The following is a 12,560-nucleotide window of genomic DNA, read 5'->3' as shown; positions in this document are numbered from 1 at the left end:
CTCCACATTATATACCCTTTTCCACTTATAGCTCTAGTAGGCCAACTACCTAGACAGCAGTTTTGTATGCAAATTCTTGTATTACAATGCCTGAAAATGCTGTCTAGGTAGGTGGCTTACTAGACTAAGACAAAGTCAATGATAAGAAAATTCATATACATATATATGCAAACTGTAAAATTAAGCACAAATTACTCAAAATCTTTACTTAGTGGTAGAATTCTTCTTTAATATACTTTACAAATGGATATACACCTCTAAGGAGAAAAAGAAATCAATTTAAATAAAGTAAATCCTTCCTAATTAAACAGGCTTTATGGCTGAGCAGTTCAGTAGCCCAGTGCATGCTACCAATCAGACATGAATTAAAAACACTGTCTCTCCCGCTCAAACACACACACACACACACACACACACAAACACAGTACATGCATCCAGGTATTCTTGTATACATGCATACATCAGTAAAGCTGAACGTGTATACACTGATGGAAATGAATCTCACAAACTCGTCCTGAACATGTTTGGGTCAGATTTCACACAAACATTAGAAGTACTAAATAATATTTAGCTTTTTTTGTATTATTTGATGATAATTAACTTTTGACAAAAAAAAAAAACTCACTGCCCCAAGGCAGGAAAAATTATATATTGTTTAAATGTGGGGAAAACATGCTTAATTTATAAGCTCAAAATCTTTATCAGCACATCTTCATTACATTCAAAATAGAGTTTCTTGATTTTACCATGTGATTTGTGGGTAAATAGTAGTAAAGCTCCTTTATGCCATGGGATTATAATAATAATAATAAGGACATTGTGACCTTTTTATCTTACAATTCTAACTTTTTTCTCACAATTCTGAGTTTCTTACAGTTATGTTCTTAAGTCTTTAACCTCGTAATTCAGACTTTTATTCTTAGAATTGTTTATTCAAAGAATAAAAATCCAAATTATGAGATAAAAACTCATTTTTAATTACCTTTGTTTATTCTTTATTTCCATGGCCAAAAAAAAAAAAAGTTGTTGAGAGTTGTGCGATGTAAACAGAATTTGGGAGGAAAAGTCCAAATTCCAAAAGTAATTCAGAATTCTGACTTTCTTGCAATTCTGGGTTCATCTTTTTCTGCATATCAAGTCAGAATTGTTAGATAAAAGGTCACAATTAAATGTTTTACTTTTATTTCATTGTGTAAACTGGCTTTCATAGAAATGTGACCCGGACAATCACGAGATTCACCGATGAACACCTCACATATTTGAACTGAAACGGTTTCATGACTCATTCAGAGGCACCCACAGACATTTTTATATCTGCGCGTGTACACGTGATACTGAGTAGTCCGATAAGTGCAGTGATTTTACATGGAGAGGTGCCGAGTTACATGAAACAGCTTTACAGAATCCGCTCGGAAACCCACCGATGTATTCCATGGGACATCAGTGCTATATATTTTTGTGATTCCTCATCGGTTGACTCCTCCCCCAGAGCGAATGAACCAATGGAACTTTGGGATTTCTATGACATCACTTATAAACAAATCAATCTCAGTGTTTGTAGGTAGTCAAGTTTTGAGAAGAAGCAGGCCGCAGAAGTCGGCTTACAACGTGTGTCCAGTTATATGTGGCAAAAACAGAGGCACTAGCATAGGAGGTGACATCAGCGAGGTTATACGTCCTCATTTTCACGATCACCGTCTTTGTACTTTTTCTTTTCTTTTTTTTTCTTCTTTTTTTGTGGGTGGGGGTAAAAGCAAACTTGATGAAGTAGCTGCATGATTGTCCGCTTCAAAAAACAAATAAAAAAAGCTATCGAAAATGGAAAGTAAGGCCCACACCCCCCTCCCAAATCTTGATCAGGGACTTGCAGGGTCATTCAATATGCATTTTTACTTTCTTCTGTCCCCAAGAATGTTTTAATAGTTTGAGATTTTGTCTCTGTTGCAGTCTGGATTGATGTACATCTGCAAAGTCACATGCATGTGAGTGTGGCTCAACAGAGACATCATCTTGCATAGTTTCTGATGAAGTCCTGAACTTTGTTCCTAAAATCCTCCTAAAACAGGAAGCATCAAGGAAATTGATGGGTTTGGATTAAACACATACCTGCAAAGGCTCTGCACATAGGGCTGAGCGATGTATTAAGCATTTATTATATATATATATATATATATATATATATATATATATATATATATATATATATATATATATATATATATATATATATATATATATATATATATATGTGTGTGTGTGTGTGTGTGTGTGTGTGTGTGTGTGTGTTTATATACTTAACCAATACACATAATATCAGGATGATTATATTTAGTTTTTTTTCTTTAACCAATAAATAAAAATAAAAGTTTGTAAACATGTTTAGATGTGCGCTGGTGCTCTACCTTGTCCCGTAAATGATGTTCCGCTGCATCTATATTCAGTGGGTCATCAAAGTTAAGAAGATCCTGTGAAAGAAACAACACATATGCTGACCTTCCCCCTGGAGGATAACAATTTTAACATAAAAAAAAAAAAAAAAAAAAAAAATACACATACATACATATACATATATATATATATATATATATATATATATATATATATATATATATATATATATATATATATATATATATATATAATAAAAGATTCTTTCATGTGTACTTACAGTGAAGAGTGAATTCAGTCCCCACACTACATCCTAGAGACAAATAAATTGGTGGAAAACACAGATTAGCCATTACATTTAACTTGAGCGCCACAGTTTTTTGAATGCAGTGTTATGCACAAGACTCTGCAAAAGATGTGAGACATAAGCATTTGCCTTAAGACAATGGTCTATTACATTTACATAGAAATACAACGAAAAACCAGGTTAGTGGAATGCAAAAATGAGTTTTGTGTGAATGGCCCCTAACACGCACGCATAGAAAAAAAAATATTTTTTGTAATAGATTTTCTAAAGAAAATATAAAATATTAATGCTGGAAAAACTTCAAAAATTAAAATGATGGTTTAAAAAGCTGTTAACCGAAATATTATTTTACAAATCGTTAGTTATTTAAGGGCAAATAAAAGAAAAAAAAGAAAGAAAGAAAGGATATTTTATATAGAGAAAGAATATGAGGCATTTCAATACAGTTCTGCATAGAAAACGCTAATGAATTTTTCCAAGAGGCATTACAAAAACACAAATTACCTTTAGAGTACGAGTGGGTGCCCATCCAGTACCATCAATTGAATGCTCTCGCAATAGACTATTAGAGATTTTAACATTAATATAATATCATTCAAATAACACAAAAACAGCTGTCCAAATAAAATCAATCTGGCTTCTGATGCATTAAAATGTGAATAAACTACAAATACAGATACATACCTCAGACAGATCTCCCCAGTTTCTGCAATGTTTGGATGCCATATCCGAGTCAAGCACTTGACTCTAGGAGGCTGTGGAAAGCAGAAAGGAAAGCAGTTGTCTTACAGCACACAGTTTGAATTTGTAAAGTAAGTAAAGTTAATCTCATTCTAAAATTGTGTGATTTTAATCACTTCAATGGAACAAAAAAAGATATGTTGCAGATTGCCCAAGCTTTTGTACACGTAAAACAAAAATGAACAAGACTAAAAGCAGCATCCAATTACAAAAGAAATAGTCTCTAAGAATAACTTAGAGACTTCATTTTAATTACTTCTAGTCACTTATTTAAGCTATATAATCACTGTATAAATGTTATGCTTGATGCCTTTTGCCTCAGTAATATTTCATGATTTTGCTCTAAACTTAGATACCAGGGTTGAGGGTCCATGTATGGATCTCTGCACAGCCTTTACCAGACTATTACAGGTGCCTGCAAACATCTATTTAACAGCCCCGCATACAAATGGACTAATAAAATCATCGTAGCACTGCGAGGGAATAAGTGTGGCATTACCTCATTACTTCATGATATGTCACAGGCACTTACCACCATATTATAGGCTTCGGGAACTTCAATCTCAAACTGAAACTTTCCACCAAGGTAATAGCCTTCATCTGATGAGGTGTTTTGCAGAAATGTAAGGTTATATTTTCATTCGCAAAACAGATTAACATTTAACAGACACTTACAATGAAATGGAAGACGAGCAAAGGACTACTTGCAGAAGGAGCAATGTGAAAAAACAATATGATGTGAAAATCGTTAATGATTTTTGCTTGTTCAGGACACATAACCCAAAAAGATAATAGAAAATGTTACCAAAAGACAATATCATATTGGCTCACGAGGTTATGTGAATTTGAAGGGCATACAATGTTTTATTTTAAATAGTTGTGATCTGTACGCATGGGCCTTATATAGGGCATGGATAGGTCAGGTAAACTCTTTCACACTGTTCAACAGCATCTGCATTTAATGGATGTTCACAATTTAATCTTTCAGAAAAGAGGCCAGAATTACCTGGTGAAATGGCCAACTGGAAGTGACAGAGTTTGTTTTCATCAGGAAACGTTAATTTACAGGTATCTGCAGAAATGTTTAGAATAATGCATGTTTAGAATAAGAGTTCATTAAATCACACACACACAAAAAAAAAATTTACATCTGTATTACAGCTGGCACATCCAGACAGGTTTGTAGATGTATAAAAAAGAAATAGCGTTAGGCATACACCTTTAAAACCAAAGCGGTACTGATAAGCCAACAATTATTTTCATGTTGTTAAAAGAACACAAAAATGAATCACTAAAAAAATTCAAACCAATAATTTCATGTGATTTCAGATAATCACAACACTCTAATGTACAGTGTGAAAATGTATAAGTTTTATTTCTTGTTGAAATGTATGAAATTATTGATTTTTAAAGACGAATTACAGCAATAAATAAAACATACATATATACTGTCTTTACTCATTTAGATTTGTACTGTCCTTTAATCAATAATAATAAGTTAGTAGTATCAATATATTGATCATTCTTAAAGAGCATAAAAAATGACCTGAATATACTCACTTGGAAGGTTAGCCTCAAGTTCTGAAACATCTGTAAACAGATGAAAGCATGAGTGTTGTTTAGTACTGATGGGTAACAAAGACACTTAAAGAACCAGCTTTTACTCATCTTCACATTAACAGCTTTTTTTTTTTTTAGAATGATATACTCATTTATTCTTTTCTGAATTTGTTATTATTGGAATTATGGTCTCTAGAACACAAATACAAGACACAGCTCTCTCTGTGTATATATGGCCACCTGCTCTCTCATGATACCCTCTCTAAATGTTGATTTGGGCCTCACTGATTCAGAAAATAGCCTGAGTGTTTGACTGTGGAGGGGAAGTGCTTTTTAAGCTGCTGGTAATAACATACAGGCTCCTCCTCTCAGTCTGTTATAAATAGAGTCTACAGCTCTTCTGAACTGGCCTGCATCACTTCACCTTACACCAGTCTACTCCCTGCAGTCACCGCACAACACAACACACTCATTCAGACTCACACTACTCTTTCAAAAGAGACTGGCACAGTGTAATTAATGAGCCAGTGACAATGTATTGAACCGTGATAAACACACAGAACAATTCACAGAACGATAGATAGAATGACAGAGAGACAGACGACATATAACAATAGAGTGATAGAACGAACGAACGAATGATAGACAGACAGATAGATAGATGACATTACAATAGAATGAGAGAATGACTGATATAACTAATGAATGACAGACTGATAGACAGACGGACAGACATATAGATAGAAAGATACAAAGACAGATGACTTAAAAGAATGATAGAATGACAAACAGAAAGACACACAGACAGATAGACAGATGACATTATTATAGAATGATAGAACGACTGATATAACTAATCAATGATAGACTGATAGACAGACGGACAGACAGACATATAGATAGAAAGATACAAAGACAGATGACATAATAGAATGATAGAACGCAGACAGACAGACAGACAGAAAGATAGATAAATAACAATAGAATGATAGATAGAATGACACAACATAGCAATAGAATGACAAACAGATAGATAGATAGATAGATAGATAGATAGATAGATAGATGACATTACAATAGAATGATAGAACGACTGATATAACTAATAAATGATAGACTGATAGACAGACAGACAATCAGACAGAAAACAGACATAGAAAGACAGATGAAATAATAGACATATAGATAGATAGACAGACAGACAGACAGATAGACAGATAGATAGATAGATAGATAGATAGATAGATAGATAGATAGATAGATAGATAGATAGAGACGATCACTTTAAAGTCCGAAATACTGGTCATGAACCACTGCTTCAGTGTCATGATCGCAGCAGACAGGAGGAGTGTTTGGTCAGTGATTGGTACCTTTGATGAGCAGTCGGTCTCTGATGGACACTCTATGAGAGGCATCGTTGGGGCCTGCAGAGGTCCGGCCAGCCCTTACACCCTCCTCCCTCTTCAGCTTACTGGCTAACGTCAGCATACCAACATACACACTCTCACACACACCTGTGAGAAACACACACACACAAACATGGTGACCACCAGGGTCACTGTACTTAACTAAATTTAACCTCTTTGTTGCTTGAAATAAAGTAAATGTTAACTCAATAAAATAAAATATTAAAAAAGGGGGGCTAAACATTTTCCACACTGGAGTTCAAATGAAGCATAAGACAGTTGTTTTGTATGGACTCGCATTATACTGACCATTACATAGCACTGCATTACTTAAACAACAACAAAATGATAGTGGGAGGAAAAACAGACTTGCTAAATATTTGACTACATTCCCAAACTGTACACAACTTTAAATTGCCCACAAAGGACCAACACCTTTCTAATGTGAAAGAATCGAGCACCATGGTACTAACGTTACCATGTTTTGTTTTTCACGGTAATATCATGTCTCTAATATGAACTAACTTACAAACTACCACATTTTGTGGACGTGTACAAAAGCAATACCATGTTTTCTACACATGTAATATGTCAATACCATGGTATTCTTCAAGTATAAAGTACAGCTTCCAAGTTACCTTGGAACCCCATTTAACGTTAAATACCATCGTACAGAAATAGGTTAATTTGTCCATACAACTACATTTATCAAAGTACCAAAGGAAGCTGCTACCGCTACAGCTCTTCCTGTCCAGAAATATTAAAACTCTTAAACCATTTCTATATAATGGGCGTTATTAGACACAGGTGTTATGAAATAAAAGAATAACAGGTTCATTAACAACGACACCTTGATTCCCATTACAGGGTGTATTATTTATATCGAGACTGAGATGGATGTCTTGATATATACTGAAACACGGGGGTTAAAATGTCTTTACATTGATCATAAAACTACTCTAAAAATGTCAAATAACTCGGCTGTGCTCGATTGTACACTTACCTGCAGCTGTCAGGGTCACTGAACTGCTCCGTTTACACCATAATCAGGAAGCTCAAACTGAATTTCACACGGTTTCACACCAAATAACTTCTAAATTTAAGACGTTAGATGTCGTTAAAAAAAAAAAAAAACAGAACTGAGAATGCTGCGCAGATTAGTTCCGCTGAGTTTAATGATTTCCGCTGCTTGAGCTGTTTAGAAGCCGGAAGTTGTTTCGTTCATTCAATAAGAAGTCCGTACAGAATCAAACGCCACAAAGAATACTTCCGCTCTTCTGTGCAAAGCTACTTAAGATAAGAGATTTTCATAGAATCATGATATGTGACCCTGGACCACAAAATCAGTTTTAAGAGTAAATTTTTCAAAATTGAGATTTGTACATAATCTGAGAGCTGAATAAATAGCATTGATGTATGGTTTTCTAGGAAAGGACAATATTTGGCCAAGATACTATATTAAAATCTAAAAAAAAAAAAAAAAAAAATATATATATATATATATATATATAGAGAGAGAGAGAGAGAGAGAGAGAGAGAGAGAGAGAGAGAGAGAGAGAGAGAGAGAGAGAGAGAGAGAGAGAGAGAGAGATAATCACCTTTAAGATTCTTAGGAATGCATATTAATAAACAAAAATTAAGTTTTAATATATTTACAGTATACAATTTACAAAACATCTCAATGGAACATGATCTTTACTTAATAACTTAATGATTTTTGGCATTAAAGAAAAATCTATCATTTTGACCCATAGCCTACAATGTATATTTGGCTATTTCTACAAATAAACCCTAGCGACTTAAGACTGGTTTTGTGCTCCAGAGTCACATATAATAATGCAAGTTTGATGTTAAGTGTTAAACATTTCCAGAACAGGAATAAAACACAAATGCTTTATTTATTTTTTTTAGAATTATTGAGAAAAGTTTTTTAACAGATAGGGCTCCATGGGATTGAAACATAAATTTAGGATTTCTGTGGTTTAGATGCTAATATATAGAAATATTTCACTACAACTGTTACTTCTGTGTCAGTTGATGAGGCTCCCATTTCTTCCAACAACCTGAAAAAAATATATATATATATTTAGAACAATTAAAATAAAATAATAAAATATAACTCAGTCAAAAATTATTAATTACAGTATGCTGTTTTATAAATATTATATATACTGAAATATGTAAATTAATAAAAATAAATAAACAAATAAATAAAAATGATAATGTGTTGACTTGATTATTTAGATTATCACACCACTCTTGATAATCTGTTTTAGTATGTTGATTTGATTTAATTTAATGCATTACACTGGAGCAAATCCATTGGCTATTGCATGATCATTCAGAGCATGATTTTTGATTTATGAGTTAAGATTGTCTGTTTTACCGGTCTGTGATGGTCTGAGACAGTCTCTTGGCCTCAACAGGATCTTTCTCCAGGAAACCTTGATAGGTAGAGAAGGTTTCAACCAAGCCAATAAACCCTGACAGTGGCATAATCATCCGACACCTCAGACATTCATGCCTTAAAACAAATACAAGAATTCTATAAAATATTATATTTTTTTTTTTTTTTTTTTTTTTTTTTTTTTTTACAGGATTATTGCGCATGCAATAAAACACACTTACCACTCTTTATCATTGTATGACACAGAGTCATAAATCTTCTTGTAGAGATCTACAGAACTGGACCCTATATAAGCTTTCCGAAAAGGGTGCAGGGCTGCATAGAACTGTGAATCAAAAAATAACATTTTCACTGAAGATCTCAAGTGCAAGGATACCATTAAATTAAAATAATGCAGCAGGTCACAAACGTGTTGTCTCATATCAAGCACTTATAATGCAGGTTTCCTGAACAACAACCCATAAAAATTTTGTTAGTTTATTTAACCTCTTGACAGATTTCATTGAGTTTGGAGGTCCTTTCTCCATATTCCAGTTCAAAATCCATGGTGTAGCTGAGCAGAGCGAGGCAGCCTCCTGGCCTCAGAATCCTGTCTGCCTCCCGCAGGAAGCGCGGATGGTCAAACCAGTGAGCGGCTGCCATGGATGTCACCAAGTCTGCCGCATCATCCTCAAAGGGCAACTCCTCTGCAGGGCTCTGTCTAATGGAGCGGAATAAACAGAGTTATAAATAGTGCGAGCATAGATTGTACTGGGAAACAAAATGAGAAAAAATATATATATTTTTTAAAATGGATAAGAGGATAAATAAAAATATAACAAAAACTGTAAATTTATATTGTTTTGTACATTTTGTATGTATATATTTACTTTTTAGTTAATAAATGTTCAGGATTTAAACCTTACTAAAGTGGAGAAAAAATGCATGAGAATTTCCATCTCAATTAATTTTACTTCATTTTTTTTTTTTTTTGTGTACACTTCTGTATATTAAATCAATTAGGTAAAATTGGGTAAAAAAAAAAAAAATTCTACGCTCTGAGCGTGGCTCGAACCCAGGTCTCCGTCATGGGAAGTGGACGCACTAACAAGGAGGCTAAATGGCTACAGCCACTAGCGTCTGTTGCTAGTGCGTTTCTTGAGATTGGGGAGTGAGGTTTTACCTGCACAGCACCACGTGCTGGCCTCCGTTACATACATATATATACACATACATATATACACATACACACACAAACACACACACACATATATATATATATATATATATATATATATATATATATATATATATAGCCATTTATAGCCACAAAAATAATCTTAATTGTCCTTTACATTCATTTATTTATTCATTCATTACCTCATCCATTCATGTCAGGTTGAAAGTGACCTGAACGCACTATAGTGAGGTTTAATCAAGAACATTCACTAGCTAATAGGTATATATTTTTATATAAAAATACGGTATTATCATTGCGACTCTAGATATGCAACTAGATATGTAACTTGATATTCTTTGAAGTATCTTGTCAGTACTTTCGTATATGATACTCTCGCCATATTATTGTTATAGTTTTTAAGGATCATGAAATGAAGAATTGTTCTTCAGGTTTATATTTTATTGTAGGTTATTGTATACCTGTAACACACATTTGCTGCATGCTCTTTGGAACTAGCTATCTCCAGTTGAGCTGGACTGACATCTATCCCGACCACAGTGAGAAAGTGAGGGGCGAGTAGTTCTGTGCCCTGTCCTGATCCACAGCCCACATCCACAGCCAGATCAAGATAGCCCTGGATCTGTTCAGAGAGGTAATACAGAGTAACGCTTGTGTGTTTTAAAATGTAAAATATGTAGTAAATCTTTTGTTTTAGTTTTATGCCTTTCTATTGTCTTCTGAAGTCATGCGATCTGAAAAATCTGTCATTTTGTGTCCAACTAAAGAAATATTTTAATAAATAATACATTTATCTAATTACCTTAAATGAGAATAAATATTAAATTATATTTAGCTTATATTTATTCTCTTAAACCACAATAATACCAACAAAAACATGACAACATAATTATAATAATAATAATAAAAATAATAAACTTAATTAGGATATTGATTATAACAGATTTTTGTTCAGTGGAAAAAGGACTCTATTGTCCATTTGTTTTGTAATTGTGTATACACAAGGAATTTCTGTGTGGATATGGAAAATTTAATTAGAAGGAAAACAAATATTATATTCAATTTAAATAATTTTGATATATGCATAGTATTATTCCGTTGAAAGTGATAAAAACAAATAATAAAAAAAAAAGAAATGGTTTGTACACTCTGGCATGTTATGTTCATTTTTGTAAACTGTTGTATATTTTTGTTTTGATTAATAATTATATTGATAATAATAGCCTAATAATAAAAAGAATTTCAGATGCCACGAGAAAACAACAAACGGTGCTAAAATAGGCCTATATTCACAATGTGATTCAATGTTACAAAAAAATATTACAATCCTAATTTTTTACTCCATACCGAAATCCCAGATCAGAAAATGAAAATAAATAAATAAATAAATTGTGTTTGGGATGCCGTGAGCAAGGAGACTGCAGGCTACTCTACACTGTAAGTAGAAACGTTTAGCTGAAATATTTAATATGAATAAACAGTGCTCATAAACTGAGTATTCTCAAGTGAAACGAGTTAAGGCTTGGACCCAGAAACAGCATTCCTTACGTCAGCACTTGACAAGAGGATATCGATCCCGAATATGTATATATATATATATATATATATATATATATATATATATATATATATATATATATATATATATATATATATATGCGCACGCTCGATTTCTTTGATATATTATGCTATAATTTGCTTGCGTCAGGGATCTAGCCTACTGTATATCAGTATGCGGAAAACTAGAAGAATACATATTTTTATACATATTAGATTGTTTTATAAAAGTCTACACCTACCCCAACCCTAAACCTACACTTACAGTAATGCATGTACATTAAGTGTTGTTCAGCATGAGAAAAGGGACGCGATTTTGATGTGCGCATGCGCAGTAAACTCTGGTAGGAAAATCTGACGGGTAGTATTAATGTCAGGACCCCTGGACCTTCTGGGAAAGGTGCGATGTCGCTCAAGAGGTTCAATGTTTCAAAAGATAAACAATGATAGAGCTTTGATTCTCAGTTCCTTGATTATTTACTATAGTTTAGCCTCAATAAAGACAAGTAAAACACCGTCATGTGCACAAAATGCTGAGTCATTCCAGAGCCTGAAAGGACTTTGGTCATTCTTAGAAAAGTATAAACACATAGCCTACTCTTTTTCGAAGGAAGTTCAGCACTTCATCTATGAGTTCCTGAGGTGGAGACACACGGTACCGCTCATAAGATTCAGCCTGTTCTTTTCCCTCAAAATGCCTCTGAGCCATTTGCCTCTCCTCGAGCTGCACAGACCAACCTGAGACTGACTGGATCTCCTTTCAGAGTTATTCATTAATACAACACCTTCAATGGGTTTGACTTTTGACTCTGTACTTCCTGGACAATCCAGAAAATGATTGACTGATTGATTGATTTTTGTCGCTGGTTTCATAGTGATGGATTATAATTATTTTAAACCTTTTATTTTTATAAGAATATAAGCTTTTAAACAACGTCTTATTTTACAATCCAATGCTGAAGTGTGTGCGTGTGTGTATATACACACATAACAAAATTATAAATGCAACACTTTAGT

General features: G+C 33.5%; 2 protein-coding genes across 2 annotated transcripts; both read right to left on the bottom strand.

The window, feature by feature from the left end:
• Positions 1–203: 203 nt before the first annotated feature.
• ube2f (ubiquitin-conjugating enzyme E2F (putative)) lies at positions 204–7,852 on the bottom strand. The gene is made up of 10 exons (XM_052544875.1): positions 7,406–7,852; positions 6,367–6,510; positions 4,997–5,026; positions 4,443–4,508; positions 3,969–4,036; positions 3,380–3,450; positions 3,200–3,257; positions 2,669–2,701; positions 2,403–2,465; positions 204–2,056 (listed from the first exon to the last, which is right to left on the bottom strand). Exons 2-10 carry the CDS (start codon positions 6,482–6,484, stop codon positions 2,006–2,008), a joined length of 558 nt encoding a protein of 185 aa, XP_052400835.1. The 5' UTR covers positions 6,485–6,510; positions 7,406–7,852; the 3' UTR covers positions 204–2,005.
• Positions 7,853–8,281: 429 nt separating this feature from the next.
• Positions 8,282–12,317, bottom strand: si:ch211-93g23.2 (uncharacterized protein LOC100005086 homolog). The gene is made up of 6 exons (XM_052544874.1): positions 12,142–12,317; positions 10,448–10,608; positions 9,296–9,509; positions 9,031–9,134; positions 8,789–8,926; positions 8,282–8,465 (listed from the first exon to the last, which is right to left on the bottom strand). The coding sequence occupies exons 1-6, from the start codon at positions 12,250–12,252 to the stop codon at positions 8,369–8,371; spliced, it is 825 nt and encodes a 274-aa protein (XP_052400834.1). The 5' UTR covers positions 12,253–12,317; the 3' UTR covers positions 8,282–8,368.
• Positions 12,318–12,560: the final 243 nt, after the last annotated feature.

This window comes from Carassius gibelio, chromosome B1, assembly GCF_023724105.1.
Source record: "Carassius gibelio isolate Cgi1373 ecotype wild population from Czech Republic chromosome B1, carGib1.2-hapl.c, whole genome shotgun sequence".
Taxonomy (NCBI): domain Eukaryota; kingdom Metazoa; phylum Chordata; class Actinopteri; order Cypriniformes; family Cyprinidae; genus Carassius; species Carassius gibelio.
The sequence above is the reverse complement of the archived record's forward strand: the minus strand, read 5'-3'. Positions and strand labels throughout refer to the sequence as shown.

Excerpts from the sequence above, each read along its gene's own strand:
- si:ch211-93g23.2 (XM_052544874.1), bottom strand. The coding sequence starts at position 12,252 with ATGGCTCAGAGGCATTTTGAGGGAAAAGAACAGGCTGAATCTTATGAG. Across the intron at positions 10,609-12,141 it reads TGAACTTCCTTCGAAAAAGA|ATCCAGGGCTATCTTGATCT; the intron begins GTAGGCTATGTG and ends CTCTCTGAACAG. Across the intron at positions 9,510-10,447 it reads GCAGCAAATGTGTGTTACAG|ACAGAGCCCTGCAGAGGAGT; the intron begins GTATACAATAAC and ends CCGCTCCATTAG.
- ube2f (XM_052544875.1), bottom strand. The coding sequence starts at position 6,484 with ATGCTGACGTTAGCCAGTAAGCTGAAGAGGGAGGAGGGTGTAAGGGCT. Across the intron at positions 4,509-4,996 it reads ACTTGAGGCTAACCTTCCAA|ATACCTGTAAATTAACGTTT; the intron begins GTGAGTATATTC and ends ACATTTCTGCAG. Across the intron at positions 2,466-2,668 it reads GACTGAATTCACTCTTCACT|GATCTTCTTAACTTTGATGA; the intron begins GTAAGTACACAT and ends TTTCTTTCACAG.